We start from the raw sequence: 24,055 nt of genomic DNA, 5'->3' as shown, positions 1-24,055 counted from the left end.
TAGCCAGCCTAGCCAATAGTGAGGGATCATGGGAGTTGCAGGCCAAAAGATCTGGAAAGGCCACAATGAAGGGTCAAGGACTTGTGGGTCTACAGCTGTGTGTGAGTGGGTAGCTAAAATGTCACGTGTAGGCCTTTTCACATGGTAGCGTGAAGAAATTGTCCCTCATGCTGTTGTCAGAGACATAATATAGATGGATTATTAAACGGGGGAGAGAAAAGAGAGGTCTGTCGCTGTTTAATGACGTACGCGCAGCTTCTGCGACAGCCGGCAAGCCTGGAGAGGACGGGGGCGAGGCCCAAGCGGGCGTCAATTGTTTTCGTCTCCCCCTGATGACATCACCCCCTAGCAACGAACGGTTGCTAGGGCCGCCATGGACGCCACTTCCAGGCCTCTCTCTATGCCTCCGCAGATGGGGCTGTACGCGGAGAAACACCGGCTGTACCAACTGATGCAGGTGAGGGGAAGGGGGCCCAGACGCCCGGGCGGCGGGAGGGAACGAATTGCCGCCTCGAACGGTAGAATTCATGAGGTAATTTCCAGAACCAGACGGGGGGGGGGGGGGGCGGAATGCGTGAGAACTCCCGGCAACCACCGCGGCGAACGGACCTGCTAGGAGACTACAATTCCCAGCATGCTCTAGAGCGTCCTTCCACAACTTGCCTTATACTGAGCTAGACCATTGGGCCGCCTATTTTATTTCTTCATTTGTTTTCATAATTTATATCAATAAAATATCTTAATGGTGAACAAAGGGAAATTATTATTATTAATAATAATTATAATAGAACAAAATGTTGCTATTATTATTATTATTGTTATTATTATTATTATTATTAATAATAATAATAATAATAATAGAACAAAATGTTATTTATTTTATTTCTATACCGCCCAATAACTGGAGCTCTCTAGGAGGTTTACAAACATTCATACACATTTAAACCTTTAAAACCACCTAGCCCCACAATTGCCCCCTAGCTTCATATTATGGGGGCAGGGAGCTACAGACCCCTGCTTCCCATAATTTAGGGTGACCCTATGAAAAGGAGGACGGGGCTCCTGTATCTTTAAAGTTGCATAGAAAAGGGAATTTCAGCAGGTGTCATTTGAATGCATGTAGCACCTGGTGAAATTTTGTCTTCATCATAACAGTTAAAGCTGCAGGAGCCCTGCCCTCTTGACCAGATACAAAAGAGAGGAGGGCTCCTGCAGCTATTGGGATGAAGAAGGAATTTCACCAGATGCTGTATGCATACAAATGACACCTGCTGAAAATCCCTTTTCTCTACAACTGTTAAAGATACAGCAGCCCGGTCCTCCTTTTCATAGGGTCACCCTACATAATTCCTGTCATGAGATAAAGTTGCTGCTTCTCATGGCACGGGAAGGGCATTTCTGATTTTTTATATTGCGCTTTTGCCGCACTCAGAGCTAAGCTAAAATCCTGGATTTCAGAACTTTTTTTTTAATGGTGCAGCAATTGCTTACCTACTAGGGAAGACTTATATGGTTTAAAAATAATCCAAGATGTTTCTTATCCAGACTGTTACTGCTATGATTTCATTCATTCGCCAAAGACACAGGTTTCTCACATAATGAATGGGCAGAAACATACCTGCAAATGTTGTCTTGTATCTCGGGCTAGAGATTAGTCTGTGTTTTTTTTTAAAATGAAAGTTGGGAATCCAAGTATTATGGCTCATTGCAGGGAAATGACCACTTTCCCCTTGCTCCCCTCTGCGGATGCTGTTGGGTTGGACTAGATGACCTCTAAAACCCCTAAAATTCTATGTTCATCTGTTTTTAGGCTGTTGGTTGTTTTATTACGGTTTTAATTTTTGTGAACCACCCAGAGAGCTTCGGCTATTGGGCGGTATAAAAATGTAATAAATAGATAAATAAATAAATTCCTTCCTCCTCCAGGCATCAGGCTCTGAGTGATGAGAGCCACGGGATGGCCACGGTGTACTTAACTGCTAATTTGGCAATGCCCACAGTGGCCTCTGGTGGCCATTGGGCACAGCTGCAGCTAGACCCAATCTAGCTCTTGGAAGGCTTTAGTTCAACCTTAACTTGAAGCCCTCCATATGTTTTGGACCAACTCCCATCAGTCCTGGCCAACATGGTCAATGGTCAGTAATGCTGGGAATTCTCATCCAAAACCTCTGGGGGGCATCAGGTTGAGGAAGGCTGCTTTAAGGTTTGTTCCATGTTCTCAGGTGCACTTTTGATCTTTGAAAAGAGCTCAGCAGGGTGCTGTGATTGTGATCTGGGGGACTCAGCACGGTTTCCTTCTGGGTCTATTTCATTCATTCATTCATTCATTTCTAGGGCATCCTGGAAGGTTTGTTAATCCACAAGCCGGATCAGCCCTTAGACTTCTTGATAAAACAGCTCACGCTAGACAATGAGGATGGTGAGTAAAGGGATGGAACTGATGGGCCAGTTCAGCCACTGGCAGCCGTATAGCTGAATCCGGTATGCGGAGGGTGGTGTATGAATACAAATGACACCTGCTGAATTTCCTTTTCAATACAACTGTTAAAAATACAGGAGCCCTGTCTTCCTTTCCATAGGGTCACCCTATGCATAACAATAGCCAGCAAGTCTTTAACCCCAGAGCCAAGCCAGCCAGAGAAGAAGGAGTTGACGGGGATACTTTCTTTCCTACTGATATTTTTTAATGCAATCCACTTCTTTGCTGTCTTCCCTTTACAACTTTGCCTATGCCCTGGGCAGCCAGTGGAGTTCAGAAGGCCCTTGATCATGTCCTCTGGAATGCCAGGGGGCCATTGACACAGCAGATGAGAAGCCAAACTTCCTTTCTGGCCTCCTGAAAACGTGCAGGCGGTCTCTCTTTGTTTCTCTCTCTCCTCAAGACATTTACATAGCTGAGGAACTCCATGACATTACCTAGCTTGCCGCTCTGGTTGGCTTGGCTCTGAGAGACTTACTGGCAGGCCATATTGCAGCAGAGAAGGAGGTAGCGGCGGCCTGTTTATTTACTTATTTACAGTATTTTTTATCAAGCTCCTCAGCCAAAAAGGCTCTGGGAGGGGCTTACACGCAATCAGTAAAAACGAAACAATCTCAAAAGACACGACACGCAAGGAAAACGGTATGGGGAGGGAAGAGGGAAAGAAACAAAGCAGTCTTTCATGAGGGCTGGTTAGAATGGCCCGCTTCCCAATCTCCCTCTGCTCTGCACGTCCCCCTGCATCATTCTGTCTACATGCAGATGACACATTTTTAGAGCATCTCTGGTCAGGTGCTTGCATAAGTACAATTGCCAAGAGTTAATTTTCCCTGTCTGTTGAATTGTTTTTATCTTGTGGCTTAAAAAACCCATCAGCCCCTCCTTCCCCCTTAATTCCTCATACAACGGACACCACCTCTTCTTAGTGTCAGCACAATGAGCTGCTCATGAGGGTCCCCATGGCTCAGTGGGTGCTAATTTTTAGGGATTTGGAGACGCTTTAAATTTCTTTTCCTCTGGAAAGCCCAATAAGATTGCATGTTTTAAAAACTAAAACCAAACATTTCCGGGGAATTCCGGCAGGAGTTCTCCATGTCCCCTTCCTTGTGATATTGTTAAATTTGCTAATTACCCTTTTGTCAGGTATATATTTGGCTATCTGGGTTGGCAGCTTTTGTCTGTCTTTTTTTTTTAAAAAAATAGTTATTTGTCACTGCTAATGAGTTCCACAGCTCAATGGCATCTCAGCCGGAGCAACAGCACGCAGGTCTCTTTCGTGTGTGTGTGTGTGTGTATGTGTGTATAAGTAACAAAGGCTGACGAATTGAACGGGATGCCTGCGTTCCTTGCCACAATGAAAAGCCGTGTAGCCTCAATCAGAATTATTTGATTTACAAACCGTTTGCCCTTAGGCGTATCAGGATTTGGCTATGCACAACAGTGCTCTAATTTTTTGTTCTGCCGGAGCTGTCAAGGAAAGGCTGGGTGTCGTGTTGCTTTGATGTTTCTTTAAAAACCCAGAGTAAACCATTACTGGAGTTCTGTTGCGACGTCAATAAAATCCTTGTCACTAGAGGCATCCACGGTTCTTTATATTTTAGGGTTGGGTTTCCGACAGACGCGGATTTGAAGCTAAATTATCTTCGTGGAGGGGGGTGGAGAGAGGCGAGCAGAGCACATTTCCAGTTTGAATCCAAGAGATGTTTCTGCATATAAGTTTGCACGCATCCAGATTTATTTATTCTTTCTTTCTTTTCTCTACTGCCTTTCTGGACCCAACCAAGGCGGCTTGCAAAATAAAATAAAAATAAAAATGCAGGAAACGAAAATTGTAAGCAATAATCACAAAATGTTAAAAACATCCTTAAAAACCATAACCATTTGAAAAGCCAAATTCAGAAGATCTATCTTGACCCCATCTCTGAATGCAGAGAGTGTGGGGAACAGGCATAACCTCAGGGTGGTCTAAGAGCAACACAGGAAAAAGTGTCTTCAAATGGGCCTTCCCTGCTGATCTTAGCAAGGTTGTACTGAGTGAGGCAGTCCCACAAATAGCCGGGCCCTAAGAGGAATGTCACCAGCTACTCCGTGCATACAAATGACACCTGCTGAAATTCCCTTTTCTATACAAATAGTAAAGATACAGGAGCCCTGTCCTCCTTTCCATATGGTCACCCTATTAAAACGAACACGACTGGCAACCAGAGCATTAGATTCAGAGTGTTTTTTCTGAAGTGCAGAATGGAAGAGTTTTCAGGCGTTTTCAGGTCCCATTCCTTGAGGAAGGATTTATTGTTAAGGAATTCATCTATTTGTAAGTTTATGAATGACCTCTTGGCCCAAGTAGGGCCTTCAAAAGAGACTTAACAGTTAAAACTTTTAAAACATTTTGAGTCTCATTGGTTCAGCACGAGACTTTTGCTTGCCTTTGGTCTGGATTGTCTTCCCGGCAGGCCATGATGTTGGGTTTGGAAGCGGGAAACCCAGCCTCAAATCTTTATTCTGAAGCTCACAAGCCATTCAGCGTATAAGTGGGAACAGGGAGTCCAAGAGCAACTTTGTCTCTGCCTGGGCTGAGAGCCCAAGCCAGAGTCAGCTGTGTCGTAGGGCCAGGTGGAGCCCTGCTGGCCACCTGGATTACCTGAGATGCAGCACCGTCTTTATCCACAGTGGCAATACTGAAATGCAGCAGCGAATGCGCCAACCTTCTCTAGCACACTGCCATGGTGGTGCAGAAAGTGAAGCGCCTGGTTCCTGCTGCCGGAGTCCAGAGCGATTAGTCTGACTCTGTTAGTGATTACTAGTGACTATGACAGTCTAGAGCAGTCTATCTCGAAATACAGTAGGAGCTGGCTGGCTGTTGCCTTTAGGGGCTTAGGGGCTACCTGGAAACATGTAGTTAGGTTAGTAGTTAGGTTAGGTTAGTTCAGGGGTCCCTGGTTTTTTTCCAATTTGGTGGGCACAGTTGGATTTTTAAGTGAGTGTCATGGGCACTCTTACAAAATGGCTGCCATGGGGGTGGGGCTTGGCCATTCATAAAATGGCTCCCATAGTGGGCACGGCCAGTCACAAAACACTCATTTCTCAGAAGCCAAGCTGGTGTGGCTAAAAGAAAAGTCTCTTGCCCAAGAACTTAAGTCCAGGGCAGACGTGGGGTCTGAACTCCAAAACACCAAACCAGTCTTTGGATCCCAAAATAAAGATGGCGATGAAGAGCTGCTCTTCGCTTCGCAGCCTGTCAGACTCCCTATCTGAAAAACAATGTTTTAATTTTTAAAAAAACTTAAAATAAAAGTTAGGAGGGATGAGGGAGTCTGGCAGGCGCTAAGAGAGGTGTCCGTGGGCACCACATTGGAGACTCCAGGATTAGATGGATCCATCAGGGATCATCTTAAGGTCTTAGATGCTGCCCAGAGATCCATGGAGGAAGATATGGATGCAAATGTAAGAAATGACCAAGGTACAGTTTTGTCCTTTATCTTCCAAGAAGTCAGCATTTTTTGATTCCACAAGCTCACAGGATCAGACAATATTTTGTTAAAGAACTACAGGTATCTGCTAAAGTTCAGAGCATCCATGTTAAGGGATGGAAGGAACAATAATAAAAATTAAGCACTGTTGAAAGAAAGAAAGCAGCAGAGGAGAAATTTCTAGAAAGCTGGTTTAATTTTTTTATTCTTGATCACGGAAGAAGATGCTGACTGTTTGGAAGGGCTGAAAAAAAAACTCACCTTATTAAAGTCATCAGCTAAGCTATGAATTTTCATGATCTCTCCTTGCAAGACAGTTTTCGCCCCAGAGGAAATTTCAAACAGAGATGCGGAAGAAAGGAAAAGGAGTGCATCTATCCCAGATGTGAAGTCAGAAAAGCTTTTAATTAATAATAGGTTCTAAAGTACTCTTTTAGAGTGAAAACACACACACACACACCCTGCACTGTTCACAAAAGTGGTAATAATTCATAGCTGAACGCAACTATAATAACAGCGAAGGCCTGGCAAAGCTTTTAAAGGTGACAATTAGGAAGAAAATCACAGCGGCTATCAAAACGTACCTTTATCTAGGGCTAATCAGTGTTCACGAAATGCTGCATTGAGAGGTCGGTTTACGCAGCGCTCCTCCTCATGCTAGATCCAAAACAAACAAATGAAAAATGTTAACCATATTGGTGTTGGGTGGAGAAGAGGTTACTTCTTCATGTACTGCACAATTAACGTAGAGAGCAATCCTATGGACCCTAGACAGAGATAGGGGGGAATAGGATACTTTGGACCCAGCAGTCCGAGCCCCCTCTCCCTTGCAAATAGTGTGGAGAGAACTGCACTGCCTGTTATCCGAGGTCGCAAAGGCAACCTTGGAGAGGAAAGAAAGGGGATGTGCTGGTAGGCAGGAAAGGGAGGGGACTGGAGAATCAGGGATACAAGCAATTCTAGCCTTCCCCAGCCTGCTTCCCTCCCCATCCCAACACCTCAGCTAGATGAGTAGAAACACCCATCTAGCAAAAATGCGATGTGGGGGGACCATGGAGGTGAAGATCAGCTAGATGAGTAGAAACACCCATCTAGCAAAAATACGATGTGGGGGGACCATGGAGGTGAAGATCAGCTAGATGAGTAAAAACACTCATCTAGCAAAAATGCGATGTGGGAGGAGCATGGAGGTGAAGATCAGCTAGATGAGTAGAAACACCCATCTAGCAAAAATGCGATGTGGGGGGAGCACGGAGGTGAAGATCAGCTAGATGAGTAGAAACACCCATCTAGCAAAAATGCGATGTGGGGGACCACGGAGGTGGAGATCAGCTAGATGAGTAAAAACACCCATCTAGCAAAAATGCAATGTGGGGGACCATGGAGGTGAAGATCAGCTAGATGAGTAGAAACACCCATCTAGCAAAAATGCGATGTGGGGGGACCACGGAGGTGAAGATCAGCTAGATGAGTAGAAACACCCATCTAGCAAAAATGCAATGTGGGGGGACCGTGGAGGTGAAGATCAACTAGATGATTAAAAACACCCATCTAGCAAAAATGCAATGCGGGGGGAGCATGGAGGTGAAGATCAGCTAGATGAGTAAAAACACCCATCTAGCAAAAATGCAATGTGGGGGGAACACGGAGGTGGAGATTGCCTCCATGTACCACCTGCTTTGCATAATGTCCCTGTCATAGAAGTGCACCTTGATTGCATTTCTCTACCGCCCAACAGCTGAAGATCTCTGGACAGTCCATAGAACAGTTGTGATTCCTGGCTCGCACTTAACAACAAGCCAGGCATCGGGGAAAGCGAAAGCAAATCCTGGTTTATTCCTCCTGGCTGTGCGAGAGGAGAGGAGTGTGTGTGCGTGTGTGAGCCTAAGACTTAAACTCGTGCGCCTTTCATGGCTTTAGTGTTGCATGTGAAGCCTCCTACTGGCTCTTATGAAAACACTTCCTCTGACAAAACCAAAATGTTATTTCAGTCTGTCCCTAACACGGAATCTGAATGCACAAGGCCTCTGTCAGGGAAAGTAAAGGGGTGGGGGGGCATGGGAACACACTGTTCTTTCTGTTTTAATAAATTTGCATGAGCTTCTGTTGGTCGCAGCCCACTTCATTCGGTGCTATAAGTGGTACTGGAGGCTCTGAGTTGTCAGGTAGATCTGCAGCAAATGTTATATTCTCATGAAGTGTCAGTTTCAAACCACAAAACGTCCTAAGAGTTCCACTTCTAGCATTTGGTGAAGTGCGTTGTAACCCACTCTCATGTAAATTTATTGAAAACATCTGAACAACTAAAACAGCCTTTATGAGTGCTACACGTAATCTTTAAATTAAACAAAAGGCTAACATGATTATACTATAGTATCACTTACTATTCTTTACATTAGCAAAGCTGGGTATTTATTTCAGGAAACTCATGAGGGACAGAGAAGCTGAATTAAGTAGTGTTACCTAGTATTAAACAAATTTCCATCTCTGCAGGTAACAGAAGATTCGAAAGGAATGCTCTTTTTTAATATTATTTTTTTATTGTACATTTCAACAAAACAAAAAGGTCATAAAGAAAAGAATATACTATAAGTACACTCCTTAAAAGTATCAATTTCAGTTGGCTACAACATTCTAGAAAAAGTGGATTATACATAAACGTCAACAAAAGCAGACCAAATATCCATATATGTATCCATTTGTGAATGGCGCTTATATACCACCTGTTTGAATGTTGATAGCATTGTTATGTCCTCAATCCATTGCATTATAGGAGGTGAGCATTTATCCTTCTAGTGTTGCAGTATATCTTTTGGCTGTCAAAAGCGCACAGAGACTCCATTTATGTTGGACATGAGTTAATTTCCACGAAGCAGGTAAATAATTTCAGGGAACATGTCCATCAGTAACTGTTAAAGAGTGTTCCAATACAAAGTTTATCCATATAGTAACTTTCTCCCCAAAGGAGGCAACTATTGGGCATTTCCTAAACATGTGATTAAAAGAAGTACTTCCAACAATTATAAGAAACACTTCCAACAGTTAACCCAGTTAGACAAACGATGGAATATTTTTGACAGTCTTTCCTGGAAACAGATAAAGCATAGCCGTAGCATTTAGTTACTACCTCGACCACAATTCAAGGAAGTCAATGAAATCAATGAGCTTTGGACCATTTCACTTGGTTGAATTGTGGCCTTTGGCTTTCTAATGGGATCCATCTACAAGTTGGAAAGGTTAAGCAGTAGATATGAGGTTGCCCTAGAAATGCTCCCCCTTCTGCCCCCATGTCATATGTTTAGGGACCGAGCAGTAGAAGGTTCTTACCGGCGTGCAAATGAGTAAATCGGCGCGCTCTGCTTTGCCACGTCTGCTGCCAACTCCTAAGCAGAAGGAAAACCAGATTTAGTACAAAGTGAGCATTTACAGTAGCCCTGGGCAATATTAAAGCGTGATACGGTGTGTATAATGGTACGTTTCGTTTTTTATCAAACGTTTGTCCAAAAAAGCTGTGTATTAAAGCCTCAGTACCTCAGGGTTTTCTTGTGAATTTTAAATCGTGCTCCTACTTAAACCTCAAAAGGATCTGTAGATAGAAAGGTTCTTTTTTCCGGGTTTTTTTATTTAGCTTTGAAGCGGGTTGAAGAAGTTGATTAGGGTTGGCACCAGAGCACATTTCGATGGCTCTGTTTATAAATAATTCCTCACTACCAGGCTGGAGTTTCAAGGTGTAAAGGTTTTTTTTTAAAAAAAGAAAAGAAATGAGAGGGGGAAAAGCCCGTACGTTTTAATCACATTACATTTTGAAAGAAATTAGGCGATAAAAACAGCTTGATGTATCTTTTTTTAAAGTATTCTTCTCCTGACATTGTGTACCCTTGTCTGTCGCACTTGCAAAAGCTCATAAGTGGAGGAGTACTTCCTTAAACCTCCCAAGTCAGATAACTTTGTAAAGATGAATTTGTAATTTGGGGGCTTCATACATGATTTAAAAAATTGCAGCTGCCCAGCTCCATCCTGAAAGGGGTTGCGAAGCGTTAGGAAAAAGAAAAAGTCCTTTTCGCCTCCCAGAGCTATCTGGTGAGAACAGAGAGCACAGCTTCCCTTTGGAGAGTGAGATCCACCGAGGATTGTCACTCCCAGCCTTTTATGTTTGGGCTAGCCAGACTCCTCGATGGAAATGATCTTCGCAGCAAGTGCTCTCAGAAAAGGCGCCTGGGCGAGAGGGGAACGGTTTTTGGAAAAAGACTCGGATGGTCAACCATCACACTGCTCAATTGCATAAAACACAGTGGTGGGAAAGGAAATCGCAACCTCTAAATGCCAGTGCGAAAACGGCGGGAGTCCCAATGTCAGATTTCAGAGGAGGCGAAAGATTTTGGGAAGGATATCTATCTATCTATCTATCTATCTATCTATCTAGCTATCTATCGGATATATTTGCTCGCCAATAAAATACAACAAGTGGCGGATTGAAAAGCATGCGTGGAAGAGATTTTCTTTCCGTCTTGTGTTAAAAGGTTTAAATAGCACCCCTGTCCTGGGACTTTATCTCCTGAGGCTTTCTCCTGCCCAACCTCATTGGAATGAATGGGTGGATTGTGACCCTGTGGGCCCGATCGGTATCCCTCCTGTTCTGGCGGTCCTCCGTAGCACCCTCAACCTAATATCCGAGGCAGGCATCTTACGTTAACCTTTGTGGTAAAGCTGCCTTTAAACTCAAACAGTGTAATTTGCACAGGATGACCGGCGACCTTTTCCTCATTTCCTTGTGCATGGGTTCCTTCTTATAGCCATCCTGAAATTGTGGGGTCAGGGCGCTCTAGTATATCTCAAGGGCAGTGCTAGTGTGTCTGGAGAAGGGTGATGGGTGTTGTAGTGCCCACCCACCCCACTCCTGGCCCAATTTGTCATCACTATGCCCTGATCGCCTTGCAACTGCCAGCTGTTTATGTTAGATTTTGAATGGTTTCCATGGTTTAATTTTTTGTAAACCGCCCAGAGAGCTTTGGCTATCGGGCCGTATAAAAATGCAAATAAGTGGTGGACCCGCGACAAGTAGCTGGGCTCAGTAGCGATATTGGCCTCCCACTGGTCTTGAAACGTGGAACACGGAATCCATCATGCATGCAAACCGTAGGCTCGAACGAACGTCTTCTTGCACGATGAAGGGAGGACCAGCCAGCCAAGGCAAGATCCCGAGACTGACGAATGTAGGTGGACCACTAGCCCATCTTGCCCGCTGTGCCAGAACTATCCAATCTCAGAAGAGGCTGCCCAGTCAGTCTCTGTATGTCTCCGCTCGCTTCCCTTTTCATCGGCAGGCATGCTCCGAACAGAGACTCATGAAGACACCGCGAGAGAGGTTGTGTGCACACCTGGTCTCTGAGAGTGGATTATTCTTGTTTCTTTCGTGGTGCAAAAGTGAAATTCTGAGTGTGTGAAGCGTTGAGTTTGTGCCTCTCATTTTCATTTGGAAATAACGCAGCGCTCAGGAGTTTGGGAAAGAGTGGATTATACCCGCAGCTACTCAACGTGTAGAGTCTTTGCCAGGCGGATCCACGCTCCTGAGGAATAATCACAAGTAGGCTGAAACACCATGTGTGAGTGAGCGTGAGGGGGACGGCCTCCCTAAACTACACTCCTGACTAAATCTCCGCCAAGCCCTTTCCCAAGATAGGTCTCCCTTTTCCTTTTTGGTGTTTCTCTCCCCCCCCTCCCAAAATTAAATTCCCCCTTAATTAAATCATTATTTGCGTAATCCGCGTTGGCTAGACGCGAGATTCACTCCGCCAAGGCCCTTCTCTCCCATATTTTAATCATTAAAGCCACCACAGTGCTCAAGACAGAATAACGAATTAAAAACCCACACACGTCCACGTAACGAAGACGACACAGGGACATACACGCACCGTCGGCTGGTGCACCGGGTTTATTTATTACGTTTTTCTTTTCTTTTCCTTTTTTTTATCCCTCTTGCCTTTAATCTTGCTCCCAACCAAAAGGAGATTGGCCGGAGACACCCACACACCCACACAAAGAACAAGAGCAGGGAGAATTGGATATTAATGCCGGCCAGGGGGATAAGAGGGCACGAGACAAAAGGACTGAGGGAAAACGCAGAGTAACTTGTTTTTCTCTAGTGGCTGAGGGAAAAGTTTTACTGTCTGCTCCAGAAGCAACCTCGGAAATGCACAGGGTGTCTCATCTTTCCAGCTCTGCCCGGGAGGTAGCGAGTCTCAAGTCAAGGCGACGTGAGAGGAAAGAGAAACGGACCCGTCTTCTTTCTTGACTAGCAAAGCGCCCATTGGCAGCGATGGCTGGCGTGTGTGGGCCTGTGTAGTGCACCGATCCAGAAGGGTGCGGCTGTGCTCTGCCCGCAGAGACATGTCGGATCCTTCCACTCCGCAGGATCCGTGTGGAGGACGATTCGATCCGTGTCAGGCCTGGAAGGCAGGTTTTTGACCTCCTCTTTTGCCTTGGGAATGAGCAGCAGTCATTTTTTAAAAAATAAATACTTCTTTTCTAAATAATAATAATAATAAGTTTATTTGTTACCCGCCTCTCCCTCCGGATCGAGGCGGGGTACAACATAAATGCAAATGCCATAAAATACACCTAATTAAAACATTTAAAACTAATACATTATTAAAAGCAGCACATTATTAAAAGGCGTCTTAAAATTCAACTGGGTAGACCTGCCGGAAGAGATCAGTCTTTATAGCTTTCTTAAAATCCGGAAGACTGTTAAGTTGACGAATCTCTCCCGGCAGGCCATTCCATAATCTGGGAGCGGCAGAGGAAAAGGCCCTCTGGGTAATAGTTGTCAGCATTTTTTTTTTATGTTGACTGGAGAAAATTCTTCCCAGAGGACCTGAGTGTGTGGGGCGGATTGTACAGGAGAGGTCGATCTTGCAGATAGCCAGGAGCCAACCAGGACCTAAACAATGTACCAAAATAATTCAGGATGAGGTCTGATGTTAAAAAAACACCCTTTAAACAGTATGTTTTTAAAAAACAAAATTTATGTGTGTGTGTGTGTGTATTTCTCTTGCTCACCTCAAATTTCCTCAAACCCAATGTGGATAAGTATAAAAACATTAGAACAGTGTTAGATCTGGCCTATCTAGTCCCGCAGCTGCCTGCAAGCAGGGCCATGAGTGCTACAGCACCCTCCTGCCCATGTTCCCCTGCAACTGGTGTACATAGGTTTACTGGCTTTGCTACTGGAGGTAGCACATGGCCACCCAGACTAGTAGCCATTGCTAACCTTCTCCTCCAGGAATGTATCTTGGACTTCCTAACACCCTGGGGTATGTGGGGAATGTTCAAAAAGGAAACAGAAAATTACTGGTTTTCTTAAAAAAAAATGTGTCTTGAATATTGCATAAAAGGTAGACTACAAAATTTCTTTTTCCTCCCATCCCAACCATCCTAAGGCTACTAGCTTCAAACTGGATGTCTTCTCGCTGAGGTATGACTGAGATTTTAAGAAGGAAACATCAGTAGAAGGAACTGGAATGGCAAGGAAGTCGTGGAATTGTGCAGAGTTGCATAGTATAATTGTTGCATAGTATAATTTGGGGTTATGCCATGCAATGTCCTGACGTTCATGTGTTTTTCTTTCATCTGCAGTTCCAAGGATCCTTATTCTTGGTCCTCCAGCCTCTGGGAAAACGACAATTGTAAGTGGTTTCGTTTGCTTGTTTCCATTTTGCAAATGGAACTGTTGCTACAGGGTAGCTGAGCTAGAATTGCCTGTATTAGAGCCTATATAAATGCTCAGCATTTTGCCAGGAAGCATTTAGGAACCTGGGAACCTGTCCACCTAGCCCAGTATTGTCGACACGGACTGGCAGCAATGGCTAATGCTGGATCAGACCAAGGGTCCACCTAGTCCAGCATTCTGTTCACACAGTGGCTAACCAGCCGTCGGCCAGGGATGAACAAGCAGGACATGTTGCAATAGCACCCTCCCGCCCATGTTCCCCAGCAACTGGTGCACACATCCTTACTGCCTCAGATACTGGAGGCAGCACACAACCATCAGGACTAGTAGCCATGGATAGCCTTCACCTCCAGGAATTTACCCAACCCCCTTTTAAAGCCATCCAAATTGGTGGCCATCACAACATCTCGTGGTAGTGAGTTCCAGCCCTACTTGGGGATGTGGAGGATTGAACCTGGGACCTTCTTCATGCAAAGCAAGGACTCTACCACTAATCTACAGCCCTTTCCCTTTGAAGAGCCAACCGTCCAAATGGTCGAACTCTTCCCTCCCCCAACCAAGCTCCTTCAGTATTCATTACCGATACGTTGCCAACTTTCAGCCTAGGTACCAGCTTCTAGAGTGATATGCGTGGGAGGTCTTTGGAGATGAATTGTCTCTCCAAGAGATAGAAATGTGTTTTTCCTCCATCTCAATGAGCTTCCTGATAGCTTCTCCCATATTAAATAGCAGTCATCAGTTGCGGTGGAGGGACTATGTGTCCACCATCCCCACCCTTGGATACTGCAATGGCTTCCCCTCCATTAAAGACCTGTGGTTAATGTCAACTAATGCCATCAAGCTAATATCATCTAATAGGGTCAGTTCTAAGCAAGGAAGTCCAGTCTATATAGAACAGTCGGATGTGTATATTTGGGGAAATGCCCACGAAAATACACGCAAGTAATGACAGACAGAGGTAGAACCCCCAGCAGAACCTCCATCCCCTCAGCCACGTGGAAGTCTAAGCCAGCAACTCAAGAAGGGGTAGAGCTAACCACACTCCAGATTGTGGCTGCCTACATAAGGCTTCAGTTGGCTCTAGCTGGCTGCTGAGACAACGTCCTCCTATATTTCTAGTAATAGAGAGCTCGCACCAGCAAACTTCACTCTGAGCTATCCATGGTCCTGTCGCAGATGCCCTTTACACAAGTGGGCTTCTTTACCTAGTTTTCTGTGCCTAGTGATGCGTGTACAAGCAAAACCTGAGTTCATCAGAGCTCCTCAAATTCCCCTTCAAAGCTCATTTCATCTGGTGTCTGTATCAGATTGCCATCTTTATTTTTCTCTTTTTGTATGAAAATATATTTTTTAATCATCATCATCTCTTTTCTCACTCATGGCGGTTTTCCAGACGGACATGACGGGTTTTGCCAAGTCATGCTGTCTTTTACTGATTCGACAATTTCCTGACAATTGAGCATGTTTTAAGTATGAGTGGTTTCTGGTGTGGATGTATTTTGGTAGGCCCAGTTTCTGAATGTTTTCTGTATAGTTTTTGGATTTGATGCCAGTGACTGATGTGACTAACGGGATAATTGTGCCTTTTCCTGTTGCCATAGTTCTTCAACTTCTACAGCCAGTGGTGTATATTTCTCTCTCTTCTCCTCTTCCTTTTCTGTAATATTTGTGTCATTAGGTATTGCTATGTCAATGAGGTAAGTGTGTTTTTCTTTTTTGTCTGTAACGATTGTCATCATCATCACTTCATTTTGCCCTTAGGTTAGCACACCATATCCTTCAACTCTATCTAAGGCTGGATAATTCTTAATTAACCAATTATACGTATACCCCCTTGTCAAGGATACAACAAGACTGAAAACTTTTGGCACAAAGAAACAATATAAGAAGTGTGGGTTTCCTTGGGTGGGTGTGCTTGATAGTCTCTTCCATCCCATAGAAGGAGGCAGAAGGAGCATATATTTTTTAAGTGACCCCCATAAATGAAAACATCCCAGTTCTGAACAAGAATGGCTGCTATATCTCCTCTTTAAGTAACTGATAACATATTTGCCACTTCCCTTCCCTCTCACGGATGGCTCTATCGATACTGTGGGTTTCTCTTTCTAACATTAAGCGTTACGAGTTGCACACTCAAACTGAGAACTCTGAAAACGCCAGAGTGTTTTTCTTTCCTTCAAATGCACTTTATTTTCCTTTGGAAAGATGCAGCCCTCTCTCATTCCTTCTCCAGCTCCTCTCCCTCTGCTTTTTCCCCGCAGGCAATGTGGCTTTGTAAACAATTGGTAACCCCACGGATCTCTCAGGAGACTTTGTTAGCCACTGAATGGTCATCCGTGGCCGTCGAAGCGCAGGAGTATCAAGACAGACAGCAGGTACAAAGACAGACGCAACGATGCCATCTCGGCATGGGAGGGAAAGATAAATTGTGGCATTGGCCGTGTTTTCTCGCCGACGCACGACGAGCAATCCAATTAGCGCAGTTCGTTTGGATCGACGGCGGTTCCAGTATGGGCTGGTGAACGCGTGCCGAACGGGCTTCCTACCTGGGGAAGAAATGGCAGACGAGAGCTTTCCTCTTCTGCTTTGAGAATACATGTTTCCCTTTTGAACTGACAGCCCATAGTGTAGATTTAAGGTGGGCAGCCATTGCTAAAATAATGAGATCTGTGCTGTTTCTAGCCTGTTTCCGGGCCCAATTCAAAGGGCTGGCCTTAAATGTCAAACCCCTAAATGGCTTCAGGCCAGGATACCTGAAGGATTATGTTCCCCCCTATACGCCTGCCCAGACGCTAAAATCATCTCCGTAGGCCCGCCTCTCGGTGCCCCTGCCACATGAGATGATAATAATAATAATAATAATAATAATAATAATAATAATATATTTCTTACCTGCCTCTCCGATTGGATCGAGGTGAGGAACAACAGCAATCATAAAATACATAAAATACTGATTAGAAACATAGCATACACTGTTAAAAAAACATCCTAAAAGCGTCCTAAAAGCATCCTAATAATATCCTAAAATTCACCTCCTGCACATCTCCCATGACTTTCCCCAGTCATCACGTTCTAACCCGACCCCCCCCCCCAGATATTCCGATTCTTCTGAAATATTGTAAGATTTCCTGCTGTGTGTAGCTGAAGTTGCGCTAAAAAGCACCCACTAGAGGGTGGAGTCCCTTTCCAGTTTATGAGCACCGAGAGGAGGGGAAGTTTTCAATTACAGACCACATAGTCAGCAATTCAAGCCATGTGGTCACCCTTCTCCACCCGTGTAAAGCAGCCCATTACAACTGCGCCAAAGAAACAGGAAGCACAAAAAGCCCTGGTAAGGCAACGTGATTTCCCCTTAATGTAGAGACTTCCTATGATGGGTCTAAACTGACGTCCAGACCAAGAGTCACAACACACAACTGACAGCGTAAGGACTTCCATCTTTCAGTCTCCTCTTGAGGAGGAAAGGCGTGCCTGTGTTTTCTGGATCAGGGCTCCACGAAAACTGATGCAACGTCTCCTTCTGCTTCGCTGCTGGCCTTGTTCCCCAATTCTTATTGCTTGGCTGGACAGCTCTCTTGCTACCGCCTTGGCTTCTCTTTTTATTTTGCTTTCAGAAGAGAAACGATCCTGAACTCCCCACATTCCCCCTTGTCAGAGATGCTTTTTTATTCAGTTGTACGGCAAAAAACACAATTAATTTGGAGGGCGAAAATATAAAACATCACACACACACACACACACACACACACACACACACACACACACAAAATCCCCTTCGGTTTAATTACTCTCATTATTAGCATATTTCAGGCTAATCAGCAGCACTTTCAAGGGTGCCCTGTAGGGTTTCCTTGATTATTATGGGATGGGACATGAAAGTCAAAGAGATCTGGCAAAAATCAGGCGTGTGTGCGTGGGGGTGTGTGATGAAATTGACACGGCGCTTTACGTGTCCTTTTGGCTCGGCAGGTGTTTGTATAAAAACAGGCTTTTGGTAAAAAGAAAACGGGGAAAAAAAAAGTCCCCTCCAGTATTCCAAACACAAGGCCGGCCTCCCTCAGGAGTCTAAATCTGCAGCGTGCATTTCAGAGTGAGCCAAAAGGGCTTGGAGAGGGGAGGGAGCTGGAGGCAAAGCAAGGGCAGGCCAGCCGGTAGCGAGCTTGAGTAGTCGTGAGAGTAGCTTGGCCTTTGCTAAAGGAGCCGGTTGCTCGTAGGACAGCAGTTGTACGGGGAAAGGCACCGCCACCATCCGAGGCACGTTGGGTGGGGATGCGAGGCAGGGCCTTCTCGGTGGCTGCTCCCGAGCTCTGGAACTTCCTATTGAGGGAGGCTAGGTTGGCACCTTCTTTGTTGTCCTTCTGCCGGCAGGCAAAGAGTTTTCTATTCAGCCCATAACAAAAACCTTCCATGAGGCATTTCAACTTTTTAGAATGTGTGGGGTGGGGAATGTGGAAGAGCTGGAAAACAATGAAATGGATGGTTTTCCAAGGGGAAAGGGAGTGTGATGATCTGGGGAAGCCCAGAGGGCAGGATTGAGGTACCCCACGGCTGATCTAAAGACCAAGGCCCCGTAAGACCAGGCGAAGTAAGTGAAATAATAGATATTTCCCACTAAAGAGCCCTTTCTGCCCTCCTGCCCCATAAGACCGATGGATCCAGAGCCTAAAACTACCTAACCACATCACTGGGATCAGATAAGATCACCTGATCGCTCCTGGCCTGTTGGTGCAAGGCGGCTTCTTTGGAAGGCTACCCTCCCTTCGACCAGAGCTGGATGTGCCTACTCTGCTCGCGGGCGTACAAACCTTGCATGAGAACATAACCAGCTAGGAGCCTATGCCGGATGAGGCCTCTGCTTTTCACAAGAGCAGCTTTGCCTGATGGCCTCTTCCACCATCACCACCACATCGCCTCTAAAAGCCTCCTGGACGTATTCCCCCACCGTCCAGTCAAAAGAGAGGACGGGAGCACGTAGTGGCGGGGCTCAAGGAATTGGATCCGCGAGTTTGAGCAGGGCGGCCCCCCGGCAGCCACTAGCCCCTCTTGGAATGATACATCAAAGAGGGAAACGGGAGACAGGCTGTTTCTGAGAGCAGCGTGAGGCACCTTTGTAAAATGACAGCCTCAAAGCCGCGGAGCCAGGCTCCAGCCGCGAGAGACTGCGGGGAGGCTTTGACGCGCCACCCTGCGGGACCGCAGGCTTCCCAGAAACACGCCGGTTCCTTTCCCTCCCTCTCTCTCTTTTAACCTGTGTGAATGCAGCTGCCTTCAGAACAGTTGCTTTTGAGCGGACTGAGTCTCAGGGACACTGGGGACCAAGGAAAAGGCCTAATGGTGTCAATTTGTCCGTCTCTTGCCTGCCCGGCTTTTGCTCTCTGGATGGTTTGTGTCCAGTTTCCTTTGAAGACGAACCGTCCGCTGTTCCTCTTGGCAGCCGGCCCCTCAGGGATTACTCACACACTTTTCTAGATACTGTCAGGGACCTAATCAAGGAACCTCATGGCCTTCAGTTGGGACTTAAGCTAGAGGAGTTAACTCAAAGGCCTCAGAGCAGTCTTTGGCTTCAGAAGGGAATAGGGGTGTGTGACGTCAGCCCTGCAGTTGACCGATACTGTGTGAAACCTCTGGATTGGATTGGCCTGTTATAAGTACCAGGATCTGACCTTCTGCTCTTCCTGGTACTTGCTCCTTCCAGCACAGATTCCAGCTCAAGCCTCCAGCCCCAAGTCCAGCAACCGGCAAACACCCAGGTCTGGAGAACACTCTGGATTCAGGCTGTTCACAGCCTGGCCCTGACGGAGAGAAATAGTGCATCTTTCCCCAACCTGTTGCCCTCCACATGTCCTGGACAGCAACTCCCATAATTCCCAGCCAGCACAGCCACAGAGAATTATGGGAGGGCACCACTAGGAGGAAAGCTGAGAGAGCGGATGTTTTCAAACAGAGGTTATTATACAGATAAATGTTGTACTGGAACAGTCTTTAATATTCACTGGAGTACCTCCTCTTTTAAATTATTTATCTGCTTCATGGAAATTGATGAACGATCAGCATAAATAGATTCTCTGCACCCTCTTGACTGCCAAAGTTGTGTGTGTGTGTGTGTGTTACATACATTCATTTCATATATATTCATTGCTATGGATATATCCAGTTTTTGTGAAACGCCCAGAGAGCTTCGGCTATTGGGCGGTATAAAAATGTAATAAATAAATAAATAAAATAAATGTATGTACATTAAAAGAAAAGCCCTCAAAAAGTTAAAAGAAAATAGCGACCAGTAAAAATCAAAGATAGAGGAGGTCTGTCCAAGAGGGCACATTTTTTTACATTTATGTTATTTACTATTAGATTTATAACCTGCCCTTCTCCCTCTTGCAAGGAATCCAATGCGGCTTACATGGTCCTCCATTTTATCTTCATAACAACCCTGTGAGGCAGGTCAGGCTGAGAGTTAGTGACTGGCCCAAAGCCACAATGCGAGCTTCATGGTCGAGTGGGGACTAGAACCCAGGTGTCCCAAGCTCATTGCTCTAACCACTAGACAACACTGACTCTCACATAGCCACCATAGGTCAAATATTCGCCGCCCCAGTTTCCTTTCCGTACAGTGATACCCTCAAGGCTGGACTTCAGGGCAAACGTCCAGTGATTCACACAGTGGAATGAACGGGAGGACCTTGAAGCAAGTGAAGGGATACATAGGCACATCTGAAGAGTGGGTCCCTCAGGCCTTTATTAAGGCCAGTGTCTGAAAGTACCTAAGCGTACCACTGTGTCTGCGTTATTTTGGGTGAAGGATTTGATCCCTCCGAGCATTTGAGATCGTTTATTCGGCTACTGAAGGCGTGAACATTCCCTCGGAATGGCATTGTGAATGCTTCTTGACCCATGAAATTTCTTCTCCTTCTCCTTTTTTTTAAAAAAAATGTTTAGAAAATTCCGGACGTGCTGTTGGCTGAACTGATTGACGAACGCCTGAAGGTCAAGGACTGTCTTCACAATGTAAGTGTTGTTCCTTGGAGGATGAAAACATGAGCAGTGGTGCTGTTCGCCCCGGGCCTCGGATCTATTCTACATGAATCCTGAGTGTCCACTGAGTGCTAATGGAAAGCCCCCCCCCCGAGGCAGTTTTCAAGGGGGGCTGCAGCTGGGGAGGGAAGGGTTAACTCCCCCCCCCCCAATCTTCCCCTGTATGGCAATTAGGTTTCGGGATGAAATGATGTGTTTTCCATTGATTCGGGATGATCTGAGTCAGGGCACAAACGGATTTCATTTGAGATGATTTGGAGGAGAAGTTAAGTGGACGGATTTGCATGGTCAGATAGATATTAGCCTACGCTGACTTTACACAGATTTGCGTCTTATGGGCCTGGGATCTGGGTCTTTTATGGGGCTGGCAGTGGCCCCGGTCGTGTATGATCATAGAATCATAGAAGCATAGAATGGTAGAGTTGGAAGGGGCCTACAAGGCCATCGAGTCCAACCCCCTGCTCAATGCAGGAATCCACCCTAAAGCATCCCTGACAGATAGTGAGCCTTTAGAGTCTGAAAGCAAAGAAAGAAATGGGAGGGTTTTTTTTTTTTGAGGGGCACAAGGAGTTTTTTGTGGTGGGGGTGCGATTGATCCCTCGTACATCAGCGCGGAGAGTTTGGAGCAGACGAAAAGGGAAGAAGAGTGTGTGCATATGCTAATCTTCCAGCGCTGAGACGATCAAAGGGAAACCCTGTGTAGCTCTGTTGACTGCCGGGGGCAGTGGCGGAGTTCTGAGTGGGCCAGCTGGATAAACAGGCAACATTAAAAAAAGAAAAGAAATCAATGTGTGACGTTGGTGGTTAACGGGTATTGAACACCGAAGCGGACGTCTTCTTTATCGCTGACCGTTACCTCTGGCTCTGCTGTTATTTGCAAAAAGTGCTGCATTTTAAGTGCTTGCCCACTTGGGTAATAATTCACAAGTGGGTCTGGCTGTTCTTGGTGACTGGAATGCAAACCTGGTCTTTGCTGGGAACTCTTACAATAGTGACATTGGAGTACAGTGCTGACTGCAGCCAGGAAATCAGAAGACGTTTACTTCTTGGGAGGAGAGCAATGACAAATCTTGATAAAATAGTTAAGAGCAGAGACACCACACTGACAACAAAGGTCCGCATAGTTAAAGCAATGGTATCCCCGTAGTAACCTATGGCTGCGAGAGCTGGACCATAAGGAAGGCTGAGCGAAGGAAGATGGAGGCTTTTGAACTGTGGTGTTGGAGGAAAATGCTGAGAGTGCCTTGGACTGCAAGAAGATCAAGCCAGGCCATACTCCAGGAAATGAAGCCAGACTGCTCACTTGAGGGAATGGCATTAAAGGCAAAACTGAAGTACTTTGGCCACATAATGAGAAGACAGGATACCCTGGAGAAGATGCTGATGCTAGGGAAAGTGGAAGACAAAAGGAAGAGGGGCCTACCAAGGGCAAGATGGAGGGATGATATTCTGGAGGGGACAGACTTGACCTTGGGGGAGCTAGGGGTGGCGACGGCCAACAGAAAGCTCTGGCGTGGGCTGGTCCATGAAGTCACGAAGAGTCGGAAGCGACTGAACGAATAAACAACAACAAAATTGAACAACACCCTCCTTTAGCAACGTTCTGTTCCATTGGGGGAAGCAGGACTTGAGTTAGTTTCAGGACCTCGGACAGCAGTCTTGGGAGCATCTGGCATTGATCTATAGTCAGACCAGGAGAGCCTTTCTAGACGCTCCACCCTTCAAGCTCTCCCACACTAGAGGCCTTCAAGAGGCAGCTGGACAGCCATCTGTCAGGAATGCTTTAAGGTGGATTCCTGCACTGAGCAGGGGCTTGATGGTCTTATAGGCCCCTTCCAACTCTGCTATTCTATGATTCTAAGCCCTGTATCTAGGAATTAAAGGGCTGGTGACCTTTTCCTGTAGGCATTTGCTTCTCCTGTGGAGTGCAGGTGGGGAGACAGTTGTGGATGACTTCTTTGGGTTTCCTGTTCACTAGAGGAACCTGAGGTCCACTCCTCGGAGTCTGGCAGGGGTAGTGGCCACTCCTGGGGGTCACCTGGATAGGACGTGAGATCCGAGGCAGCATGCCCCCATTTCAAAACGACGGGGGTGTGTGGTTCTGACATCCCCTCAGCACCACTGTCGCTGAAGGCTTCCATCTCTGAGGACTCCCGTTCCTGAGCCATGACAGGCGAGAGTCTACCGTGGTGCGCAGATCCATGGGTTTCTTGGTTCAAGCCAATGCAGCCTTGCATGGGGTTGTTGAGAAAAATGGCGAAACCTGAAGCATAATGAAACAGGAGCCCTTCCTCTTCTGGATGGATCGTTTCTGTGTGGTGTCTTATCCGGCCCCATGGCATTTTGGTGTCTGCGGGAGAAAGCCCAAATCCCACTGCTAATTGGCACGTGGGCACAATCCACCAGGAAATCCTCTCGTGCTTTTGCCCGGATCCCGTCCCTTTCTGTCGGGCTTGTGCAGGAGCCCGTCCTGGTCGATTCTACCCACCACTGTGTCTCTCTGACTTGGCCGCTCTTCCAGATCCGCTGCTTGCCTCGTGGGAGAGGCAGCCTCCTCCCGTAGTCCTATTTAAATCAATGCCAGTGTTTTTGAAGGCGTATTTATGTAACGTGGTATGAATTAATAAAGACGTTTAAAAATACCTTAATGCATATTTAACTAAAGGTATGTTAATCACGGAGGTGGGATTCATGCCCCTCCGAAAAGTAAATAATAAAAAAAGAGGAATCTAAAAGTAATCAAAGTGTTCATTATTAGCACCGCTGAGGACGTTTTCTTTTTAAAGCGGTGATGGTGATAAAGTGAATCCCAAATGAAAAGAAGTCGCCTTACAAAAGGAAGCAGTATGTCTATCAATCTTTGGAATTTGAACCCACATGGCTTGTTTCGTTTTGTGCTGCCCTATCCTCGTGCTCTCCAGATGTGTTGGACTGTAGTTCCCATCACTTGGCTGGAGATGATGGGAGTTAAACGCCAACATATCGGCCTACTGGCAGGAATCACTCCTCCTCAGACCAAAGGCCTATCTCATTGCGCATTCTGTTTGCTTAATGGCCAACCAGATGCCCCAGTCAGAAGTCCACAAGCAGAACATGAGGGCAACAGCACCCTCCCGCCCATGTTCCCCAGCATCCGGTGTCCGTAGGCCTACTGCCTCTGATACTGGAGATAGCACATAGCCACCAGGGCTAGTAGCCCTTGATAGCCTTCTCCTCCAGGAATTTATCCACTCCCCCCTTTTAAAACCATCCGAATTGCTGGCCATCGCTACGACTTGTGGACAGGAATTCCATAGTTTAACTCTGCGCTGTGTGAAGAAGTCCTTCCTTCTAGCTGACCTGAAT

At 46.0% G+C, this 24,055-nt stretch overlaps 1 protein-coding gene across 1 annotated transcript in view; it reads left to right on the top strand.

The window, feature by feature from the left end:
- The first annotated feature begins 342 nt into the window (after nt 1-342).
- AK8 (adenylate kinase 8) overlaps nt 343-24,055 on the top strand; it is an 85,569-nt gene continuing 61,856 nt past the window's right edge. Inside the window, exons 1-5 of the mRNA XM_063144729.1 lie at nt 343-457; nt 2,335-2,419; nt 13,585-13,634; nt 15,940-16,053; nt 20,615-20,683. Coding sequence (XP_063000799.1) covers nt 374-457; nt 2,335-2,419; nt 13,585-13,634; nt 15,940-16,053; nt 20,615-20,683 — 402 coding nt within the window. The 5' untranslated portion in view covers nt 343-373. The remainder of the gene's footprint in view (nt 458-2,334; nt 2,420-13,584; nt 13,635-15,939; nt 16,054-20,614; nt 20,684-24,055) is intronic.

The sequence above is a fragment of the Elgaria multicarinata genome, chromosome 19 (assembly GCF_023053635.1).
Source record: "Elgaria multicarinata webbii isolate HBS135686 ecotype San Diego chromosome 19, rElgMul1.1.pri, whole genome shotgun sequence".
Taxonomy (NCBI): Eukaryota; Metazoa; Chordata; class Lepidosauria; order Squamata; family Anguidae; genus Elgaria; species Elgaria multicarinata.
The sequence above is the reverse complement of the archived record's forward strand: the minus strand, read 5'-3'. Positions and strand labels throughout refer to the sequence as shown.